The following is a 24,648-nucleotide window of genomic DNA, read 5'->3' on the forward strand; positions in this document are numbered from 1 at the left end:
TCCTGCCTATGCAGGGGGTCGGACTCGATGATCTATTGAGGTCCCTTCCGACCCTAACATCTATGAATCTATGAATCTATGACCTGCCTCTGATGAACCCATGTTGGTTGCCCCTAAGCATATATTCCCCTGCTGGTCCCTCACAGATGTGCTCCTGGATAATTTTCTCAAAGAGCTTCCCCAGGACCAAGGTAAGACTAGCATGCCTATAGTTTCCTGGGTCCTCCCTCCTCCCTTTTTTGAAAATGGGGACCACATTGGCCCTCTTCCAGTCCTCTGGCACCTCGCCAGAGCACCATGAATGCTCATAAAGCTGTGCAAAGGGACCTCTGTGCAGAGGCAATGACCTCTGCTAGTTCTCTCAGCACTCTGGGGAGGAGATCATCAGGACCTGCTGATTTGGATCCATCCAGTCCCACCAGGAGGTCCCTGACTAGGTCCACTCTGACCCTGGGCCTGGCTGCACCTCCCCTGGGACCGTCAAGGATCATGATGGGGGGGATGACCTGGTCCCTGCTCAGAAAAATGAAGGCAAAGAAGTTGTTAAATAAGTTAGCTTTGATGTCTGGTGCTACCACCAGACTTCCTAGCATGTCCTGCAGAGGCCCTACGTTACCCAGAACCTTCTTTTTACCTCCTATGTATTTAAAAAAGGACTTCTTATTGTCCTTGATCCAGGTTGGTAGTCCCAGTTCCATCTTCGCCTTACCCTTCCTAACAGCCCCCCTACAAACCTGAGCAACAGCTGTATAGTCCTTCCTGGTGATGGCCCCTCCCTTCCATTGGGTGTACACCTCCTTTTTAGCCTTGAGACGTTCCTGGATGCTTTTTCTTAGCCAAAGGGGCTTTTGAGCACTCTTGTTCCCTTTGGCCCTTGTTGGGATTGCTACCCTTTGAGCTTGGAGGATCGTCTCCTTAAGGAATGACCACTCTTCTTGGACTCCCAACTCCCCTACCCTCTGGGATCTCAGTCTCTCCCCAACTAATGTCCTTACCTCATTGAAATCCACCCTCCTGAAGTCCAGGGTTACTGTCTTGCTGTAGGCCTTTGCCGCCCTGCGCTGGATGGTGAATTCCAGTAGGCGATGGCGTCGCCCAGGTGATTGAGCACCTGCAGTCCCCTCACCAGGTCATCGCCTCTGGCCAGGACCAGGTGTAACAAGGCATTTTCCCTGGTGGGACTGTGCACCTCCTGGGTTAGCTGGAGGTCCTGTAACGTGGCTAGGAACCTAGGTGAGCGGTCAAACTGTCTGACTGCTCTTCCCAGCAGATGTCTGGATAATTTAGGTCCCACATGATGACCACATCCTTTGACCTAACTGCCTCTGCAAGCTGACCTGAGAATTCCCGGTCAATTGAATTGAATTTCATCTGATATATTTCAGACTATTTCTCTAATTTATTAAGGTAATTTTGAATCCTTTTGATTTTGAATTCTGTCCTCCAAAATGTCTCCAAGCTCATCCAACTTGGTGTCATCTGAAAATCTATGAAGTGGGCTGCCTACCTTTATAGCTGTCTTCCACAAAAGAAAAAAAAGAGAGAGCATATCTGAGGGTTGTTCCAGTACCAGAATTCTTTCTGCTATCCCTGAAGAGCAAGAAGCATAACCAGGAGGCCAAGGGACCATAAAGTTGATTATTTAAGCTAGAGTTATCTGACAATCTCATAGGGGTTAACCAGAAGCCCCTGGGCTGCCAGTCCAGTTGCTGCTTCCTTGTCCATCAGACTCTTGCTGCTGCTGTCAGAGCAGGGTTGCCAAATATCCATAAACATACAGACAGCCCTTAAAAAATAGGGCAAAAAACACCTTTCCATAATGTGTAAAAAAAAAAAAAAAAAAAAAATTAGAGCCACCTGTAAAAATGCTAAACAACAACGCGCTTGATAGATGGAGCACAAAAGTGTTACCAGATAAGTGTTATCTGAATGAGAGTAGGCATGCTAATGGGAGCTCTCTTTCAGGGCTTTGTGGCTTGCATAGCTCCCCCTGGGCCAGCTGTATGCTGCTGCTGCATCTTTTTGTTTATCCCATGCCTCTAACAGATGCTTGCTGGGGTGGTTTGGCTGAGACAGAGCTATAGGCACAAGAAGGGGAGAGGCAACGGGTGGGGATCCATGCCACTGTGCTAAGATGCGGGGAGGAGAACCAGCAGGAGTAAGGCTGGGGAGTGGGCTGGCTGGAGGCAGCACCATGCAGGATGTGTTTGAGGAGATCAGGGTGTGGGGATGAGTAGGGAAACCCTTGTGGGGGGCAGTACAGTGTAAAACTATTGCTGCACTCAGGCAGTCACCAACTTTGTTATTATGGTTGGTGTTAAATCCTTAAATTTGAATCCTATCCCTTGCAAATATCATCCAGGGCCTGGCAAAAGGGTTGCATTTAAATTACGTAAATCATATATCAGTAAAAAAAAAAGTTTCATTGTTGGTAAAAAAGTTTGCAGATTGTCAGTAAAAAAAAAACATTCTTGAGTTGGTAACCCTGTACCAGGGTCTTCAGGCTCTCCCTCTCTCTTCCAGGTTCCACTTCTTGTGTCTGCCCCTAGGAATGAGGAGAAGTGACATGGCCCACAGGGCTAAGGAAGCTTTGGGAAAACCTGTGAACTATGGGTACAAAAAAGATTATTAAGAAAGCACAGAAATGTTTGGTCTGAATAAAATAGCACCATTGATTTTTTAAATGACAATTCTGTATATTTTTTAAGAGAAGCTTATTATGAAATACTACAAAGAACAGAAACTAGGGATATGAGGAATCTAAATAAGATATAAATTAACATAAGCTACTTGATTGAAGAGCTATGTCATTTTTACAAAAGTCAGATGTATATGAAAACTAGGTGTCTTTTTTTCATTGCTCCTTGTTACCTCCTACCTCTGTTATTAAATGCACAAAACAAAGCAAGTACTGCTTACAGAGAGTCCAGTTGCAGGGAACAGTAGTTGCAAGCAGCCCTGCTTAATGGGCTTCAGAGCTCAGCCTACAGACTATGAGCAGCAGAATACCAGGCTGCTGTGAGGGGAGTTAGCAGCACCTGTTAACTATAAGCCAGGTCAGATGACAGGCAGCAGAGGGCCTGGCCTGCATATAGACTTGCCCTGGTTATGAAGAACAGGATTTTTCTGCTATATAGGAGGAACTTGAGGCCACCAGGAGAAGAGATGCTTCTGCCCACTGAGAGTGAACACCCAAAGGGGTGAAGATTTGGTTGAGGACTGTTTGTATTTACTCAGTGGGGCTGAGATTTTAAAAAACACACCACTTCAATTTTGGGCCCCTGTTTTGTCTACACGTGCCCTTTAACTCCCTGACTAGGGACGGATATTCAAAAAGCCTGAGCCTGAATTGATTCAACCTTTGCAGGTTAGTCTAACCTGGCTAGGCTGAACCAGTTTGTAACTGTGCAGACATCCCCTCTGGACTAAAGAAATGCAGGCACATGCCTGCAGCGGCTCAGTCTGGAAGCCAGAGGGCACTAGAGCAACCCTCCCTTCCCTTCACAGTGCTGAGGGTGGTGTGGCCAGGCCCGGGAAGGATGCTCTCATTAGGGAGGGGTTCCCCCCCACACCCTTGCTGCTCCTAACCAGTGAGGGAGCCAGCAGAGAGTTGCACAGAATTTACTTACACAGCAGGGGGGGGTTTCAGGGAGAAACGCAGTGTTTATTAGCCCATCATGAAAACAAAAGCCTTTCTTATTAGTTTAAGCTCTTCTTTTAGCTCCAAAAAGCACTAAGCAGACACTGTCCTGTCAGTCTTTGGCCTGTCTGCCTTACACAGACACCTCTCACCATTAGCTAGCATACCCCATGCTGGCTACAGTCCATGCTGTGAGAGGGGAGGGGGGAATACCTGCTTGAGCGGGTAGGGGGGTAGGAGGAAGCCAGGCAGACCCCTGTGCCTGCAGTCTCTGCCAGAGCTCCAGCCAGGGAGTAGAGCGGCAGGGCCAGCCCTGCTGTGGAGCAGAGAGCCCCGCCCAGGGCTGCAAAGCATCCGGGATGCTGGGGAACTCTGGTTTAAGTTAAACCAGGAAGAGGGCTGGGACAGACATTGCATAAACCAGTTTGACCCAAATCAGTTAAGTCTGGTGCTACATTCAACTAGGTTTATCTCAAACCGGTTTCAGCCATTTTCAAACTGGTTTATGTGCACTGAACATCTGTTACAGGTTTAAACCAGTTTCTGATCGCTTAAACCGGTTTATGTGTAATGTCTGTCCCTAGCCCGTTACCTAGGAGGTTGCTTAAGAGTCATATAAGAGACTCCCTTGTTTAGTGGCTCAGCATACTGTTTCAAGCACTGAGTTCCACATAGTAGTGCTTTTGCTGATGCATAATTTTATACTTTTATACTTTTACTTTTTATACTCTTAAGGGTCAGTTTCTTCAGTATTGATTTTTGCAGATTTTCATGAACTGTATTTTACTCCAGTATATAGAAAATAATGTTAACTTATTTATATTCCTGCCACAATCCATTTTTCAATTATGGTTTTATTTGGGAGTTTATCCTTTCCCCTGACTTCTGTTTCTTCAAGAGAGCTTAACTGTGTTTATGTGGATGAATGGTGACTGTTATGTTTGTTACAAGACCCTATACCAACATGTAAGAGATCTGATGTTACTCAAAAGACTATCCATCTTGCATGTGGATAGTATCCCACTATTTTGACTAAGTTGTACTTTCTTTTTCATTTTAAGAATACTATGAAGATGTGTACATTAACCAGCTTAATTTGGCCTATTGCTTCAACAACCCTGAAGACAAATGGTTAAGGAATTACTTCTATGAACAATGTTTTAACACTGCTCAACTGATCAAAATTGATGGGGGGAAAAAAGAGGCTGAGGCACATGCAAATATGGGCCTTGTCAATGAGGAACAAGGTAAGTAATTGACAGTTTATATCATTATATCAAAATGTTAAGGTATTCATTTTTTCAGACAGCCATGTTTGGTTGGCTTGTATTTGATTCCTGTGCACAGTACTTATACTGTAGTACATGATCTGAAGCTAAAGTATCAACGTTTTTGCAGTTGTCATAATTTAAATGTTTAGATACGCAAACCTAGATGTAGAAAAGTATTTAATTAGACATTGAGGGTTTTTTTTTCCAGCAATGACACTTGTTTTCAGCTTCAGCAAATACATTTAAACTAGACATGAACAAAGGAAGCATTCCCTTATACACAAATATAGTTGTGCTTTCCAGATATTACTGCGTTTTTTTACTTACGGATTATTTAAGAGTTTACTGGCTAATGTCTTAAACTGTAAACCTATGAGATCAAGAAAATATCCGAACAGAAAAAAACCCTTTTAAAAATTGCATTTTCATGACAGAAAGGATTGAGTATACCAGTGACCGTGTCTGAAGGTTTCTACCAACAATCCTGCTTGATACAAGACAAAAAAATGGGTGAAATATTTGTTGTGAATTTATTAAAATGTAGACTCTTTCTAATGGCTAGGGGGACCCAAACAAATTATGATTTCTTCAAATATATTAATTATTTGTTACCCAAACATTTTATGATTTCTTCAAATATATTAATTATTTGTACTAATGAATATCTTTATTAATTTTTACTTTATGAAATGCTAACAAATGTTCAGATTTAGAGCAGTACTGTTTTGACATAATTGATCATGTAAAAAACATTTGTATAGTTCTTGTTTTTAGCTTGCATGAACCAGTAAGGACTTCTAGCATGAAATCTCATGTGTGTAATTTCCAAGAATACTTGGCCATATAGCTGTCTTGAAATTTGCTTCCCATTAATATTTTTGCCCTCAAACTGTGATCACTCAAATGTTAGCAGAAATAAATATGCAAAAGGCATAGCATGGGCAGAAGGTGATAGGGTTAAACATTCAGAAAAATATTCAAAGAAAGCATTTGAGATATCTGTGTAAATGTTTGAGGAATATTAGCATTATGTAATTAAGGGTTATCAAATGCAGATGAACAAGAATGGAGTCATGATAAGATTTAACATGGCAGTGATTTTGCTATCACACCTGATTTGAATCATACATTTGCAGTATTCCTTTTAAAAAAGTGTTTTTTTCTATGGAATTTCCAAGGTTTTTAAAGTAAAAGTGGTTTTGTACAGAATGGAAACTCTGTACAGCAAGTCTTACTACCTAATCCTGCCTCTAACCCTTTGCCTTCAAGACTGACAACACCAGCATAAGCAATATGTATCTGTGAAAGCATTGCACAGTTCAGTGAGAAGGCTTAAAATTTGCAGGAAGAGTTTTTAAACATTACAAGGTTAAGGCAAAAGTGGGGACTCTGGAAGAGAGTCAATTAAGATGGCTTTGGGGGACCTGGTTTTCAAGGTGAGGTATTTGGTCCCTCAGACTGCCACATGGTGTGTATTTTGTACATTAGAATTCCATTATTCTTAACAGTGCCAGCAATAGAGCTGGTGGGAAATTCTCTGATGGAATGGCATGTTTTGAAACATGTCTGATTTCATGCCAGCTGGCTTACCAAGCTCCTCAGCAGCCTACCTGGCAGGCTGCTGGGAAATCCAGTCTTCCAGATTCAAGGGTTTTTGGAATCCTGCCTGGGGGGTTTATTGGGAACAGAAACCCTGGAAGTGCCAGATCCCCAACTTCAAGGCACCCAGCTCCAGGGAGCCTCAGAAATTGGGAGCCAAAAGATTCTCAGGGTTTCCGAACTCCTGGCTTCCTATTATGGAAGGTTTCTTCCTACAATTTATCATAAATAAATCATTTTAGTTTTTCCAAATGATTTTTTAATTCTGTTTTGCAAAGAATGTTTTTAATTTGAGGATTTTATTCTACATTGGAACAAACCAAATATTATTATCCCCAAAGCCTCCGAATTGTTATTTTTTGCATAGCCGGATAGAGCTGGTCTTAGGGGGGAATCCATGGTTAGCAGGGTGCTATGTACTTATGCACACACACACAAGCACAGTCCAGTGCTCCCCAGGTGTGATCTTGGCAACACCTGCAGCTGTGCAGGTAGCACGGGGTGTGAGCTACAGTCAAGTTGCTTTTGACCTGGAGTAGGGGGGAAGGGTCTACCCCACTACAGTGCCCCTCCCGTAACGTGTGATCTGGCGCTCACTCCCACACTGCCCCACCCAGCGGTATCACTAGAGTGAGTGTCACATGGAACTGGGGGGGCGCAGGAACCAGGAGCACCCAGGGCTCTCCCAGCATGAATCATTCCACAACAATGCTCTCCTGAGCATGTCCTCACATACTGTCTCCCTCTACCCTCTGGCCCCTGAGAGGAAGGGGACTTGGCTTCCCACGATGCCACCACCTCCATGCTGCACACACAACACCAGTTCTTTCCCACTGCCCGCAAAGCTCTGCAACCACAGGAGTGCTGTTGAAGCCAACATCCAGCCAGGCAGGGCTGGGGGGCACAGGCGGCAAGGCAGCACAGTGCAAGTCTTAGCCCATGGTGGGCACTGCCTGCCTGTCCCTCTGGATGCAGCCAAGCTGCGGAGGCAGAGCCAGGTACACACGGATGCAGAGTCAGACTCTGATCGCCAAGGAACTGCCGTGTGTTGTGGCATGGGCCAGTGCTGTGCAGGTGCCTGTCCTGTGCATGCTGCCGAGCTGCCCAGGTGGCCCTCAGAGATTCCCTCCACCAGTGAGTGCATCAGGTGTGGCTGCTGGGGAAATGTACCTCATTGCCACCTTCAGCTCCAGGGTGAGGGGGGTAGTCCCCACATGAGTCCAGGAATTACATCAAGAAGCATGGCAGGTGTCCTGCAGAGGGGCGCAGAGACCCCCATGCCAGAGGGGAGGGTCCTGGGAGGGAGTGTCAAAATACAAGTTCACCCAGGGCACCATTTTCCCTAGGTCTGGCTCTCAACAATCACCTGAGCATTATGCTGATGTTCAGATGGTTTGCCACACTAGGAAGATCCAGATTAAATGGTGTATGCATAATTCAGTTGCTATCTGGACAATATTTGCTCAAACCAAAGCCAGTTATGGACAAATCCTTCATTCTGAGTTAAAAAGCACTTAATTAGGTCAGCTGTTCCTTTATAGAACTATTCCTTTACATCTGTTTTAAACTGATGGCTTTCTTAAATCTCTTCCTATGGTTTCTTAGATAGTAGAATATAAAGTTGTGTTAGGAAAGAACATAAAGAAAAGTTATTTCTAATTATTTACAGCTTCAAAGGTTGTCACTGAACGTGACTCATTGCTCTTATCCCCCGATTACCTAAATTTCCTTTAATATTTCTTTCTTTTTGATTTGTTAAGTAAAGGTACTTAAATACTTTTTAAGTATTTCAATTTTTAAGTTTATAGTGCAATTACAAAAAACCACTGAAATCCAATACTGCAGTGCACTGTGAAATGCTCCCATGTAGATGTAGAACTACTGTTATTTCCTAGAAACACTTCCCAGTCCCTAGAACTCCACTGACATAGGGTGTGTACACATGTACTAACTTTCTGCCAGTTAAGATGACTTAGTTAACTTAACAGAGCATACACATATATGCAGTGTCAATTTAAATGCAGCACAAGATAATACACCTCTGAGGTGTGCTATCTTGAGTTGCATTAGTTAAGCCAACTTAGCTCACAAGATGGCTACTACTATGTCAAGGAGCTCTATGTATGCTCCAATGTGGCTTAATTTAAGTCTACTTAGGTAAGTCAACTTAGATGAGTTGACTTATTTTAAGTCAGCTTAGTACAAGTGTATATACCCCTTGTTAAGGCCTACCTTTTACAGTTAAATTTATGTAGATAGGTGCATTAGCTTTGAGGGAGCACTTGGAAAAGGTTGGGGGGGACATGTAAAATCTTTTTATTTGTGAAGGATAAAAGTTAAATCACAAGTTTGACCTAAAAAAAGTGTTAAGGGTAAGAGCAGAATATTTCATGTGATTACCTCAGGTTTAGTCATGTGAAATAGTAGTTACACAGGGAAAATTAAAAAATATAAAATAGGTACAGTCTGAAAATTAAAATGTTTCCGTTCTTTTCCCAGTGTTTTCCTCATGATGTTTCCTATTGGAATTCAAGTTTGTATAAAGTTATATGGAGCTAGGTTACGCTTTAGACATATACAGGCAGTCCTCAACTTACAACTTTTCGAGTTACAATGTTTCGCACTTCCAACATTTATAAATTGACACCCTGTTTCAACTTTCTGATGTCAGTTTTGACTTTACAACGCTTGATCCGACACCACGCCACACCAATGAACAAGTTAACTGTCGCTCATCTCCCTGGAGAACATCTGTCCAAACTTCCTTGGACACTTTCTTTAAGAAAGCAGACAAGACTCCAGAAAAACCTGCAGCCAAGAACCCTTTAAAAAGTCCAACCAAGAGCCCTTCAAAAAGTCCAGCAAAGTCACCTCGAAGAAGTACTTCCAAATCAATATGATTGCTTTTTACAATAAAAATACATTAATGTAGCTATATTACTCATCTATAATTGATTGAGTAGAAAATTCTGGGGTATTTTTGGTGAAAATAAGGTATCAGGCCTTGGTTCAGAAACCAATCCCCCATTTATAACATTGTTTCCTATGGGAAAATCAGTTCCACGTTACAACATTTTAACTTAAGAGGCAGTTTTCAGGAACCAATTGTGTTGTAAGTCCAAGAACTGCCTGTATAGTGTTTAGCATATTTTGGACAAGTTAAACACATTTTCTGGTGATCTAAATCAGCAAATCTACATTTAATCATTAACAGCTAAAAACATTTGTATAATATTGCATGCTTGAAGCCAGTGATAGAAAAACAGGAAATCACATACATTTTAAATTTTATTTTGTGGGAAGCTTCTTTGGCTGAGGAAATCTTGTAACAATTCTGTGCAGATGTGCCACCAACCAGATTGTAGCTTTTTTAAAATAATTTGGACACTTCCAATCTGGACTTAATATGAAATGACTACTTAGGAGTGTAAAGAAAAGTATGTAGATGTCTGCAGGAGAACTTAATAACAGCATGATAACTTTTCAGGATGTTTTAATGTAATGAAATTACACCCTCTTATATTCTAGTTGCCATCTAGAAGTGCTATGTTTTATCTGGAGGCTGGAAATAGATTTGATGTTCATTCATTTTCAAAGCTAAGGAAAGTTATTTTTTGTCAGCTATTGCCAATGTGCTGCCGTGGCACTTTGATGCAGGTGAGTTTTGGCTGTCAATAAACAATGATGGTCCCTAGAAAGAAAACAATGCTGGTTGATTTAGTCACTATAGATACAAATTGATCATTGTCACATGGTTAAAATGGGAATTTTGTGCAATTTTGATTTTATTGGTTCTTTTAAAAGGTATTGGCACTTGTACCCGCCTCTGTTCCACCTGGAGTTCGCGCGCCGCCTTCGCCCGGACCCGATGTTTTGCACACCCGGGCTTCGTTCGTACTGTCCAGGTTTTGCCCCGCCTGGTGTAAAGGGAGACCCCAGAACTCGCCTGCCACGACTTTGATGACTCTTTCAGTGGGGGGTCTTCCCTCGGGGCATCCCCCGGTGCTGGCGTGCTTCCTCGCGGGAACTCTCGGGGCTCCGTCCTCCCCTACACCCCGGCCATACGCCCCCTCAGGTCTTCCTATTCTGGCCCCCAATCCGTCCTTGCCTCGCGCTCTCTTGGTTCCGACCCGCTGGTGACTACCAGTGGTCTTCGGACCGGTCGTGCCTCTCCCCGTAAGGATGCCAGCTTACGCTCCCCTTTCTTGGGCTGCAGATGTCTGTTCTGCTCTCCCAATAGTTCTCGCCCCAGTAACCCGTGCCGTCGGCTCTATAGCGTGGAGTATCGTTGGCCCCACTCTCGTCGCCGTCGTCGCCCCTCCGGCCGTCTCGGATGGCAGGTTCCCCGCTGGCAGCTGCCCCCTTCACGAGGCTGACCTCTCCCCTCGTTGTCCCGCTCCCGGGTGCTGCACTGCGTTGCTCCCAGCTGGTTCTGCTGTGTGGCTCGCAGCCTGCTCCGCCTCTGCTCGGCGTCGTCCCCCGCACTCCGCAGGTGCTCCTCTGCGTTGCTCGCAGCCTGCTCTGCTGCACTGCTCGCAGCTTGCTCCACCTCTGCTCGGCGTTGCCCCGCACTCCGCAGGTGCTCCTCTGCGTTGCTCGCAGCCTGCTCTGCTGCACTGCTCGCAGCTTGCTCCACCTCTGCTCGGCGTTGCCCCGCACTCCGCAGGTGCTCCTCTGCGTTGCTCGCAGCCTGCTCTGCTGCACTGCTCGCAGCTTGCTCCACCTCTGCTCGGCGTTGCCCCGCACTCCGCAGGTGCTCCTCTGCGTTGCTCGCAGCCTGCTCTGCTGCACTGCTCGCAGCTTGCTCCACCTCTGCTCGGCGTTGCCCCGCACTCCGCAGGTGCTCCTCTGCGTTGCTCGCAGCCTGCTCTGCTGCACTGCTCGCAGCTTGCTCCACCTCTGCTCGGCGTTGCCCCGCACTCCGCAGGTGCTCCTCTGCGTTGCTCGCAGCCTGCTCTGCTGCACTGCTCGCAGCTTGCTCCACCTCTGCTCGGCGTTGCCCCGCACTCCGCAGGTGCTCCTCTGCGTTGCTCGCAGCCTGCTCTGCTGCACTGCTCGCAGCTTGCTCCACCTCTGCTCGGCGTTGCCCCGCACTCCGCAGGTGCTCCTCTGCGTTGCTCGCAGCCTGCTCTGCTGCACTGCTCGCAGCTTGCTCCACCTCTGCTCGGCGTTGCCCCGCACTCCGCAGGTGCTCCTCTGCGTTGCTCGCAGCCTGCTCTGCTGCACTGCTCGCAGCTTGCTCCACCTCTGCTCGGCGTTGCCCCGCACTCCGCAGGTGCTCCTCTGCGTTGCTCGCAGCCTGCTCTGCTGCACTGCTCGCAGCTTGCTCCACCTCTGCTCGGCGTTGCCCCGCACTCCGCAGGTGCTCCTCTGCGTTGCTCGCAGCCTGCTCTGCTGCACTGCTCGCAGCTTGCTCCACCTCTGCTCGGCGTTGCCCCGCACTCCGCAGGTGCTCCTCTGCGTTGCTCGCAGCCTGCTCTGCTGCACTGCTCGCAGCTTGCTCCACCTCTGCTCGGCGTTGCCCCGCACTCCGCAGGTGCTCCTCTGCGTTGCTCGCAGCCTGCTCTGCTGCACTGCTCGCAGCTTGCTCCACCTCTGCTCGGCGTTGCCCCGCACTCCGCAGGTGCTCCTCTGCGTTGCTCGCAGCCTGCTCTGCTGCACTGCTCGCAGCTTGCTCCACCTCTGCTCGGCGTTGCCCCGCACTCCGCAGGTGCTCCTCTGCGTTGCTCGCAGCCTGCTCTGCTGCACTGCTCGCAGCTTGCTCCACCTCTGCTCGGCGTTGCCCCGCACTCCGCAGGTGCTCCTCTGCGTTGCTCGCAGCCTGCTCTGCTGCACTGCTCGCAGCTTGCTCCACCTCTGCTCGGCGTTGCCCCGCACTCCGCAGGTGCTCCTCTGCGTTGCTCGCAGCCTGCTCTGCTGCACTGCTCGCAGCTTGCTCCACCTCTGCTCGGCGTTGCCCCGCACTCCGCAGGTGCTCCTCTGCGTTGCTCGCAGCCTGCTCTGCTGCACTGCTCGCAGCTTGCTCCACCTCTGCTCGGCGTTGCCCCGCACTCCGCAGGTGCTCCTCTGCGTTGCTCGCAGCCTGCTCTGCTGCACTGCTCGCAGCTTGCTCCACCTCTGCTCGGCGTTGCCCCGCACTCCGCAGGTGCTCCTCTGCGTTGCTCGCAGCCTGCTCTGCTGCACTGCTCGCAGCTTGCTCCACCTCTGCTCGGCGTTGCCCCGCACTCCGCAGGTGCTCCTCTGCGTTGCTCGCAGCCTGCTCTGCTGCACTGCTCGCAGCTTGCTCCACCTCTGCTCGGCGTTGCCCCGCACTCCGCAGGTGCTCCTCTGCGTTGCTCGCAGCCTGCTCTGCTGCACTGCTCGCAGCTTGCTCCACCTCTGCTCGGCGTTGCCCCGCACTCCGCAGGTGCTCCTCTGCGTTGCTCGCAGCCTGCTCTGCTGCACTGCTCGCAGCTTGCTCCACCTCTGCTCGGCGTTGCCCCGCACTCCGCAGGTGCTCCTCTGCGTTGCTCGCAGCCTGCTCTGCTGCACTGCTCGCAGCTTGCTCCACCTCTGCTCGGCGTTGCCCCGCACTCCGCAGGTGCTCCTCTGCGTTGCTCGCAGCCTGCTCTGCTGCACTGCTCGCAGCTTGCTCCACCTCTGCTCGGCGTTGCCCCGCACTCCGCAGGTGCTCCTCTGCGTTGCTCGCAGCCTGCTCTGCTGCACTGCTCGCAGCTTGCTCCACCTCTGCTCGGCGTTGCCCCGCACTCCGCAGGTGCTCCTCTGCGTTGCTCGCAGCCTGCTCTGCTGCACTGCTCGCAGCTTGCTCCACCTCTGCTCGGCGTTGCCCCGCACTCCGCAGGTGCTCCTCTGCGTTGCTCGCAGCCTGCTCTGCTGCACTGCTCGCAGCTTGCTCCACCTCTGCTCGGCGTTGCCCCGCACTCCGCAGGTGCTCCTCTGCGTTGCTCGCAGCCTGCTCTGCTGCACTGCTCGCAGCTTGCTCCACCTCTGCTCGGCGTTGCCCCGCACTCCGCAGGTGCTCCTCTGCGTTGCTCGCAGCCTGCTCTGCTGCACTGCTCGCAGCTTGCTCCACCTCTGCTCGGCGTTGCCCCGCACTCCGCAGGTGCTCCTCTGCGTTGCTCGCAGCCTGCTCTGCTGCACTGCTCGCAGCTTGCTCCACCTCTGCTCGGCGTTGCCCCGCACTCCGCAGGTGCTCCTCTGCGTTGCTCGCAGCCTGCTCTGCTGCACTGCTCGCAGCTTGCTCCACCTCTGCTCGGCGTTGCCCCGCACTCCGCAGGTGCTCCTCTGCGTTGCTCGCAGCCTGCTCTGCTGCACTGCTCGCAGCTTGCTCCACCTCTGCTCGGCGTTGCCCCGCACTCCGCAGGTGCTCCTCTGCGTTGCTCGCAGCCTGCTCTGCTGCACTGCTCGCAGCTTGCTCCACCTCTGCTCGGCGTTGCCCCGCACTCCGCAGGTGCTCCTCTGCGTTGCTCGCAGCCTGCTCTGCTGCACTGCTCGCAGCTTGCTCCACCTCTGCTCGGCGTTGCCCCGCACTCCGCAGGTGCTCCTCTGCGTTGCTCGCAGCCTGCTCTGCTGCACTGCTCGCAGCTTGCTCCACCTCTGCTCGGCGTTGCCCCGCACTCCGCAGGTGCTCCTCTGCGTTGCTCGCAGCCTGCTCTGCTGCACTGCTCGCAGCTTGCTCCACCTCTGCTCGGCGTTGCCCCGCACTCCGCAGGTGCTCCTCTGCGTTGCTCGCAGCCTGCTCTGCTGCACTGCTCGCAGCTTGCTCCACCTCTGCTCGGCGTTGCCCCGCACTCCGCAGGTGCTCCTCTGCGTTGCTCGCAGCCTGCTCTGCTGCACTGCTCGCAGCTTGCTCCACCTCTGCTCGGCGTTGCCCCGCACTCCGCAGGTGCTCCTCTGCGTTGCTCGCAGCCTGCTCTGCTGCACTGCTCGCAGCTTGCTCCACCTCTGCTCGGCGTTGCCCCGCACTCCGCAGGTGCTCCTCTGCGTTGCTCGCAGCCTGCTCTGCTGCACTGCTCGCAGCTTGCTCCACCTCTGCTCGGCGTTGCCCCGCACTCCGCAGGTGCTCCTCTGCGTTGCTCGCAGCCTGCTCTGCTGCACTGCTCGCAGCTTGCTCCACCTCTGCTCGGCGTTGCCCCGCACTCCGCAGGTGCTCCTCTGCGTTGCTCGCAGCCTGCTCTGCTGCACTGCTCGCAGCTTGCTCCACCTCTGCTCGGCGTTGCCCCGCACTCCGCAGGTGCTCCTCTGCGTTGCTCGCAGCCTGCTCTGCTGCACTGCTCGCAGCTTGCTCCACCTCTGCTCGGCGTTGCCCCGCACTCCGCAGGTGCTCCTCTGCGTTGCTCGCAGCCTGCTCTGCTGCACTGCTCGCAGCTTGCTCCACCTCTGCTCGGCGTTGCCCCGCACTCCGCAGGTGCTCCTCTGCGTTGCTCGCAGCCTGCTCTGCTGCACTGCTCGCAGCTTGCTCCACCTCTGCTCGGCGTTGCCCCGCACTCCGCAGGTGCTCCTCTGCGTTGCTCGCAGCCTGCTCTGCTGCACTGCTCGCAGCTTGCTCCACCTCTGCTCGGCGTTGCCCCGCACTCCGCAGGTGCTCCTCTGCGTTGCTCGCAGCCTGCTCTGCTGCACTGCTCGCAGCTTGCTCCACCTCTGCTCGGCGTTGCCCCGCACTCCGCAGGTGCTCCTCTGCGTTGCTCGCAGCCTGCTCTGCTGCACTGCTCGCAGCTTGCTCCACCTCTGCTCGGCGTTGCCCCGCACTCCGCAGGTGCTCCTCTGCGTTGCTCGCAGCCTGCTCTGCTGCACTGCTCGCAGCTTGCTCCACCTCTGCTCGGCGTTGCCCCGCACTCCGCAGGTGCTCCTCTGCGTTGCTCGCAGCCTGCTCTGCTGCACTGCTCGCAGCTTGCTCCACCTCTGCTCGGCGTTGCCCCGCACTCCGCAGGTGCTCCTCTGCGTTGCTCGCAGCCTGCTCTGCTGCACTGCTCGCAGCTTGCTCCACCTCTGCTCGGCGTTGCCCCGCACTCCGCAGGTGCTCCTCTGCGTTGCTCGCAGCCTGCTCTGCTGCACTGCTCGCAGCTTGCTCCACCTCTGCTCGGCGTTGCCCCGCACTCCGCAGGTGCTCCTCTGCGTTGCTCGCAGCCTGCTCTGCTGCACTGCTCGCAGCTTGCTCCACCTCTGCTCGGCGTTGCCCCGCACTCCGCAGGTGCTCCTCTGCGTTGCTCGCAGCCTGCTCTGCTGCACTGCTCGCAGCTTGCTCCACCTCTGCTCGGCGTTGCCCCGCACTCCGCAGGTGCTCCTCTGCGTTGCTCGCAGCCTGCTCTGCTGCACTGCTCGCAGCTTGCTCCACCTCTGCTCGGCGTTGCCCCGCACTCCGCAGGTGCTCCTCTGCGTTGCTCGCAGCCTGCTCTGCTGCACTGCTCGCAGCTTGCTCCACCTCTGCTCGGCGTTGCCCCGCACTCCGCAGGTGCTCCTCTGCGTTGCTCGCAGCCTGCTCTGCTGCACTGCTCGCAGCTTGCTCCACCTCTGCTCGGCGTTGCCCCGCACTCCGCAGGTGCTCCTCTGCGTTGCTCGCAGCCTGCTCTGCTGCACTGCTCGCAGCTTGCTCCACCTCTGCTCGGCGTTGCCCCGCACTCCGCAGGTGCTCCTCTGCGTTGCTCGCAGCCTGCTCTGCTGCACTGCTCGCAGCTTGCTCCACCTCTGCTCGGCGTTGCCCCGCACTCCGCAGGTGCTCCTCTGCGTTGCTCGCAGCCTGCTCTGCTGCACTGCTCGCAGCTTGCTCCACCTCTGCTCGGCGTTGCCCCGCACTCCGCAGGTGCTCCTCTGCGTTGCTCGCAGCCTGCTCTGCTGCACTGCTCGCAGCTTGCTCCACCTCTGCTCGGCGTTGCCCCGCACTCCGCAGGTGCTCCTCTGCGTTGCTCGCAGCCTGCTCTGCTGCACTGCTCGCAGCTTGCTCCACCTCTGCTCGGCGTTGCCCCGCACTCCGCAGGTGCTCCTCTGCGTTGCTCGCAGCCTGCTCTGCTGCACTGCTCGCAGCTTGCTCCACCTCTGCTCGGCGTTGCCCCGCACTCCGCAGGTGCTCCTCTGCGTTGCTCGCAGCCTGCTCTGCTGCACTGCTCGCAGCTTGCTCCACCTCTGCTCGGCGTTGCCCCGCACTCCGCAGGTGCTCCTCTGCGTTGCTCGCAGCCTGCTCTGCTGCACTGCTCGCAGCTTGCTCCACCTCTGCTCGGCGTTGCCCCGCACTCCGCAGGTGCTCCTCTGCGTTGCTCGCAGCCTGCTCTGCTGCACTGCTCGCAGCTTGCTCCACCTCTGCTCGGCGTTGCCCCGCACTCCGCAGGTGCTCCTCTGCGTTGCTCGCAGCCTGCTCTGCTGCACTGCTCGCAGCTTGCTCCACCTCTGCTCGGCGTTGCCCCGCACTCCGCAGGTGCTCCTCTGCGTTGCTCGCAGCCTGCTCTGCTGCACTGCTCGCAGCCTGCTCCACCTCTGCTCGGCGTCGCCCCGCACTCCGCAGGTGCTCCGCTGCGTTGCTCGCAGCCTGCTCTGCTGCACTGCTCGCAGCCTTCTCTGCCTCCACCTGGCGTTGCCCCGTCCTCTGCAGGCGGCGGCTGATCCCCTGCTCGTTGGGGCTCCGCGCCTCGTCTCGCTCCCTTCAGCCGCCTCTCTGCCTCGGCACGGTCGCCATTTATTTCTCCCGTCCGGCGTGCCCCGCCCCCGTCGTTCAGCCGCAGCCGAATAAACGCCCGGCTGACGACCCGCGCCGGCCTACCGGCGCCTGGGGTTTCTTCGGCTCTTCCGGCCCTGCTGGAGGTAAGCAGACCCCTTGACCGCCGCGGGGGTCTCCCAGTGCCCCCGCTCCCCTGGGACAGCACTCTTCCAAGCTTTACCTTCAAAACACATTTCGCTCATTCGAGTTAACAAAATTAGATGTAGCTCACAGTAGATTGTAGAATTATTCAAAACACGATCATCTGAGTTTTCTAGCAGAATACAGAGTGAATTGTCTTTGAAATGATTTTTTTAGTCCACTTACTAATTACTTCCCATATAGTTCTGAAACATTGTATCATTTTATATGTACAGTGGAAAAAAAGATTTCTACAATTTTTCCAAATTGAGTGAAAAATAACAGCCTATCTAATTAAGTAAGTTTACATGCAAGGTGCATTAATTGATCTTCGGAATAGAAAGCTATTTTCACACAGTTATTTTACTTCCCATGCTATGGTATGTTCTTTTAAATAATAAGAAGGATAAATGAAATATAAATATTCATAGTAATAATGATATCTGTCTATTGGTAGAAAATGGAAGCTTATTACAGTCAGAAAGCCAGATTTTGACTTCTCTTACATTAGTAGTAAATTCAGACAATAATCACTTTAGTATTGCACTGCTTTACTTAAATCAGAATATGGGTCACAATGTTCACAGGTATGATGGCTAATGTCACCCACCTGTGGGAGCTTGCTACTTGCCATTGTGATCCCAGGCTACCCCTACACCAGCAGTAAGACACAATGGGATCTGATGTGCGATCCCACAGTCACATCTCCTGCCATGCATGTGTGGCATGGCAGGTAGTGCAATTGTGTGGATTGTACATCAGATCCCATCACGCTTTTACCTACACATCCTCAGGAGCCCAACCCCTTTCCCCCGCCTCCTCCAAAAAAAACCCCAAAAGCACCACTACCACCACCACCACCAGCAGCTACAAAAAAAAATCCAGCTGAAGTAGATACTTAAAAATTTGTTTGGATGTTTTTAACATTTAATAGAACCAGTCAAATTAAATGTCAGATACAGTTTTAAAAGCCAGCATTTCTTAAATCAAGCTTCAATTGCTACTATAAACTGCTTTTAAATTATCTGGAAAGCCTAAAGACTCAATTAGAACAAATAAATGCATGTTGTCTGTTTTTTTTTCATAAAAATACAGTACTCTTTTGCTTGGAAGGTGTGACTCTAAATTAGTGATAGTTTAGAGTGTGATGTCCAAGCAGGGACAGTAGCTTCTAGAACTCTGGGAAGTACAAGCAAGTTGTGGTCACTGATGCATTTTTTTATGTATATCTGCTCCTTTCTGCCTGGCAAGTGTACAGAATGGTAGAAAGACTCCCTTTTACCTACTTTTTCCTACTTTACCTACTTTTTCAGAGGTTAACATAGAGGCATTATGTTAAGCATCACAATTACATCCAATGAATAAAATCTTTCAAGCATATAGCAAACAGAAATCAGTACGATGATATGTGCCAGAATTTGTAAAAGACATGAAACGAGAGTTCTGAAATGTGCGAATTTGTGCCATTAATTTTAATGGAAAGTTAACTTAAAATAATTATCTAAGTCTATATTCTGCAGTACACAAAAGTTCCACTCAGCAAAAATGAAGAGACTGCCCTTGCCCTCCAGTGTTTACATTTTAAAAGGCCAGAAGATAGACAAAGCCAGGGAAAGTAGGGTACAGCATTAAAGCATAAAAATAGTTCAAATGATACACATGCTAACCTTGGCTCTCTCACTATTGTTAACTGTCGTGCTGTGGATCATTTTAACAGCTGGCTAAACCTCAAGCCCAAATATATTCACAGACGCCCAAAGTCTCAAGTGTTTCAGACCATGTTTCACCTTTACAGTTTCTAAAACAGAGTTCCACTCTTTCATAGTTCTTCAGTGCACTGAAAATTAAGGATACAGTCTTCAAAAATGTTTCTGGTTGGCCTCATTTTTGCCTCTATTAATGGTAATGTGAAAATTCTCATTGACTTCACTGGCAAACACAGGCTTCAGTGCTTTTGAGAATCCTAGTCTGGAACTTTAGTGAGGGCATGAAATAGATTGGATTTTATGTTGTTTAATAGCAAGGATATGCTATAGGTTCCTTAAATCATTTTCATACTTATTTAATAAAAAAATTAGTTGTTTTATTTATCTGAAATTACTGCATAATCTCTCCTGTGCTGATTTATAGAGCCACAAAATGTAAAGATTTGTTGTAGAACATTTTTCTTTCCATCAATAGATTTTTGCTCAAGCCCTTGATTTTTAAGTACTTGGTTAACAGGTGTAGATATGAAACAACAGTTTAAATTCAGACCCTAACATCTTGTTGTTCTGCAACATAGTAAAATAAAATCTTACCATCTCTGTAACTAATGGATTCCATTTAATCCATTAATAAGAAATTAGTGGAGATATTCATTTTATGCTTGAATTGTGTATGCCATCTTGTGCATTTTTATTAATTACAAGATTACATACTGTTTTTCCTTTGTGAAGGGATGGAATTCAAAACACCTTTACAGCCCTTTCACCTATAACAGGGGTGGGCAGTTATTTCAGCTGGCAGGCCTCTTAATGTGGCCACATCCATCTCTCTTTTCTGTCTTTTCCCTGTCTCTTCTCAGTCTCTCTCTCTCTCCCCTCCCCTCCTCTCCCCTGCCTCCAGAACCCAGCAGGAGCTGTAGCTCACCAGGAGCCCTGAAGCCCAGCTGTTGACCCATATGGGGACTTCTGCCATGGTGAGTGGGCAGCAGTGTCAGCTTTTGGGCATAGCCACCTGACATGGCAGAAGCTTCTATCTAGGTTCTAACATAAAGGCCCACAACTGACACTGCTGGCAGGTTCCAGATTGTGGGTCCGGGCAGGAATTTCCATTGCGCTGGGAGGGTTGTGGCATCAGCTGACACCACCAGCAGGTTCTGCATCGGGGCTCCTGAATTTGCTGGTGACATCCACAGCTGTCACTGCTGCCCACCCACTGCAGCAGAAGCCCCACCTGGGTCCACAACTGATGTCACCATGGCACAGTTTGATGATGCTGGGCAGAAGCAGTCCTGCCAGCCAGCTCCACATGGAGGCTGGAATCACCAGCCACCTATGGGCCAGATCCAGTGAGTTGGCAGCTGTCCACATGCAGGCCAGATCTAGTCTGTTGCAGAGCCATATTTTGTCTACCCGACAGACATTTACCTTTGATTCAGGAAAAGCAGCCATATGCCTGCAGTGGCTCATGCCAGACGCCAGAGGGTGCCAAAGCATGGTTCTCTGGCTGTGTTCACTTTCTGTTCCTGCTGCCCCCAAGGTCTCTGAGATTTGTAGTCCACAGTTGCAGCCAGCAGTAAGTTTGAGTGGGGGAAGGGGTGTTTAACACCCCCTCCCTGACCCCAGACTCCAAACTGGAAAGTATGCTGGGATGCTGGGGAACTGTGATTTAACTTCAACCAGGAAGGGGTCTGGGACAGAAGTTTCATAAACTGGTTTGACCCAAATCAGTTAAGTCTGATACTACATTCAGCCAGATTTACCTTAAACCAGTTTCAGCCATTTTGAAACTGGTTTATGTGCACTGAGCTTCTGTTCTGTTACAAATTTAAAGCAGTTTTTGATCACTTAAACTGGTTTGTGTGTAACTTCTGTCCGTAGCCCAGAAGTTCAGTGTACATAAACCACTTTCAAAATGGCTGAAACCAGTTTAAGATAAACTTGGATGAATGTAGTATCAGACTTAACTGATTTAGGTTCCCGTGGTTTATTGAACTTCTGTCCCAAATCCCCTCCAAATTCAAGTTAACTCATAGTCCTCCAGCATCCAAGGGTGCTTTGCACCTCCCCGACAAACCCACCCTTGCAAGGTTGGCAGGCTAGCCTTGGTCTGAGCTGTTTGCTTCAGCTGAGGAGGGAGGCATTCTTTAGCACCCTCCGCCTTCTGGCCTGGGCCTCTGCAGGAATTTGGCTACATTTTCAGAATCAAAAGTGAATGTCTCTTCACTGGCTTATTGGTTCAATCTATGTAGCTTAAACTAACCTGCAAAGATTGAACTGATTCAGCTTTGGGCTTTTTGACTATCTGTACTTAGATAGTGTATCACCTTTAGGACCTAGGACCGTTTTTCATTGGTGTACTTGTACCACACTTTGCATAATGGAGACTAGATCAGTTACTGAAGTTCCTAGGTGTCATGACAATTATTATTATTGTTGTTGTTATTTCATCTGCCATTGCTGATGAGTAGCATAGAACACCCTTCTGGGTAGTAGCTTACTCTACACTTGCATTTGCATCACATTAAATTCCACAGTAAGCGGAAATAGGCTGGCGTCTTCAAGTGCAAGCATCAAGGTGCATTAATGCTGTGTATGGCCTGACTTGGGACTAAAGTTAGTCCCAAGTCAATCCACACACACAGAGTTACTGTGCAGTTTGGTGTCTACATGTGCATTATTGTGTAGTAACTAATCAAGCATAAGTGCAAATATCAAATTTACACCCAAGTCGGTGTAAGACACCATAGTTACTGCACAGTATGGGTGTGCACATGTAGATGGCGCCCGTACTGTGCAGTATTTTTTGGTTACTGCACAGTAAATGTGCATGTGTAGATGCACCCATTGGCTGTTAGAATCTAGCCCCTACTTATTTTAGCTACATCGCTACACAAGAGCATATTTTGAACTTTAAAAGAATCTGCAAGTATTTTCCTTCGAATATTATCCTCAGAATTCTTCTAACACTTTTGGAAGATACAGAGTTTTGTCTTCAAGTTTAATATAATGAATGACTACATAAAAATATTCACTTTTACATGCTCTTTCTTGGTGATTTTTAATTTTAAAAAAATATATACCACCTGTTCCCATGCATTTATCAGGAAAGTTGGTTATAAATGGTATTTCTGTCCCACAGGAAATCCTGATTTTGAAATTTGGTTTCATTCTGATTAAAGTTTTGCATTTTTATGAAACACTATTTCATTTTGACATTGTTACAATGTTTTATTTTGAATTTTCTATAGCAAAGTTTACATTAAAAAATTAAAGTTACATATATATTTTATATGGAGTACTGCATAATACAATATAAGGTGAAACGACAAACTAAAATAAAGTTTTGACTTTTTCAGAATCAGATATTATAATATCAACATATTATAATATCAACTTTACTGTTGGTAATGTTAATGAAACCTGTATGTTTGTGTTTCTGTTTTGCAGAATCTGACAGAAAATTGTTTGCTCAGTAAAGGAGGTAATTGATAATCTAAAGTACTAGTGTGTTGTAACTCTTGCTAACTTTTCAGTGGTCACTGTTATACCTGCTATATTTTAAATGCTGCTTAATGTGTTGTTATGCAGGTCTTTGTATTTTGGGAAGCCATATAGGTTTGTTTTCAAACACAAAATTATGAACAACTCCCTAGCCTTTGTATGTAGGAAATGATATATCATTTATGTTCTAGTTTATAATTCTTAAGAAAAACATTTCTCTAGCATGCATGCACGGTGCTTAGTTTGTAAATATTAATTTAGTTCAAAACTTGATTATGAAGAAATGCAACTATCTGAATTTTTCTTTATCATGATTTTATTCACTCCATAACAGTTATATTTTTATGATGGTGGTTCATGTAGCATTTTAAAAGATTAAATAATTAATAGTCACTAGGATCCAAATACCATTGCCTTGGGTGGGAAGCTGTGCTCTAGCACCACTTTCATGTTATATTTCTTTCGTTGTCAAAAGGAGGAAACTAAGAGGTGGGAAAAGAGTTTTCTTGTATCTCATAAGTAGGCAGTTTACAAACAATATGCCAACATTACTAATCTTTAACTCTTTTTCCATTGTAATTAAAGTCTATTCATCACAAGCTACTTTGGAGGCCTAAGAGAGGAGCACCATTAGTAGCTGAGACCTTGAAACAAGTCCACATCTTCCCAAATATTATAGTTATAAGCATCATTAGGGTAGGACTGTTGCTGCAGCCACACAATCATACTGGTGGCAGTGGCAGAAGTCACCACTCCCACTGTCAGTGGCAGGTGCCCTGGGTGCCCAGCCATGTTGTTAGGCCCCTGATTAGACTTGATGTATGGCACTGGCAGATTCCATTATGTATTTAGTCAGGTTGTTGAGTAATATCAGTAGTTGTGTACTTGTGGAGACCAGCTATTTAAGATAATTATCCACATCAGAGGATCCTAGGGGTACACTTTTTTATGTAAAATAGAACTTTGTTTAACAGAATTGATTATTTGGACCACTCCTAATCCAACTTGGACCACTTTATATAAGACCATACATAAATCTGTTCCTCAATTATTCTGCATTTACACTATTTTATTTAGTACCTATTATATTGTTCTAGTTGTGTGAGAAGTTAATGTCAGTTGACTAATGAAGTACTTGGCTAGAGAACACAGTGTAAAAGGTTTAAGTAGCATCAGGAGAAGAGGTCTTCATACTCTGGTGTATTTTCCTGCCGGTCAGTAGCCATATGGAAACACCCATAAATCAAGATTGACAGATTTAAGAGAAGACAGATTGAAAAGTCTTATTAGATAATTGAGTCCATCCCCATGAAATTACAGGATATAGTTTTCAGATAAAGGACATCATATTACATAGAAATAATATATAGTTACTGATATTGACCTAACAGTTACTAGATTGACTTGAAGTTACGGAGATTAAGAGATTATATGTATTTTTAAATCAAAGTAATACAATCTAATAAATTCTGTAAGTAATTCTTGAGCATACAAAGAAAATTGCTTGTTGAATTGATAGAAATATATGGTACATATTAACGTTTATCCTTGTAAAAAACTACTAGTAGCCACAATAGATGTTTTGAATCAAGAGCTTTAGCCAGAAATCCCAAACGGCTGCTAAAAAAGAAATTAAAAACTCTTTCTTTTCATGTTGCATTTTTCAATGAATTTGAAACCATTTGTTTGCTACTACTTGTAGTAATGTGTTTTTGTACATTTCCAAAGCTGGAGAACGGTAAACAAATCGGCTGATAGCATGTTTAACTTTTTTCTTTTCTAATTTTACAGTAAAGTCTCTCAGTTTCAGTTGGGTTTTTAGAAATGAGAGATAAATTGACCTACTCATATTTGTTTCATTTTTGTTATGAAAACTCTACAATCTAGTCATAGAAGTGCAAGGTCTAAACATCATCATTTATATGTTCTTTAAAATTTTTATAGTTTAGACTTAAACAGTTTTTCCTCTCTTAAGGTATTTGGTGTTTGTATGATTTCATTTTATGTTAAAATTACTGCAAAAGAAATCTTACTTACTATTTTATATTACAAAATTAAATTGAACCATAGAAGGTCACTTATTAGAAACATTTTAATGTAGGG

At 48.1% G+C, this 24,648-nt stretch overlaps 1 protein-coding gene across 1 annotated transcript in view; it reads left to right on the forward strand.

Annotated features, from left to right (window-relative positions):
* Positions 1-24,648, forward strand: part of TTC29 (tetratricopeptide repeat domain 29) — a 220,811-nt gene that overhangs the window by 42,094 nt on the left and 154,069 nt on the right. The window contains exon 5 of the mRNA XM_014520005.2: positions 4,702-4,887. Coding sequence (XP_014375491.1) covers positions 4,702-4,887 — 186 coding nt within the window. The remainder of the gene's footprint in view (positions 1-4,701; positions 4,888-24,648) is intronic.

This window comes from Alligator sinensis, unplaced genomic scaffold (assembly GCF_000455745.1).
Source record: "Alligator sinensis unplaced genomic scaffold, ASM45574v1 scaffold169_2, whole genome shotgun sequence".
NCBI lineage: Eukaryota > Metazoa > Chordata > Crocodylia > Alligatoridae > Alligator > Alligator sinensis.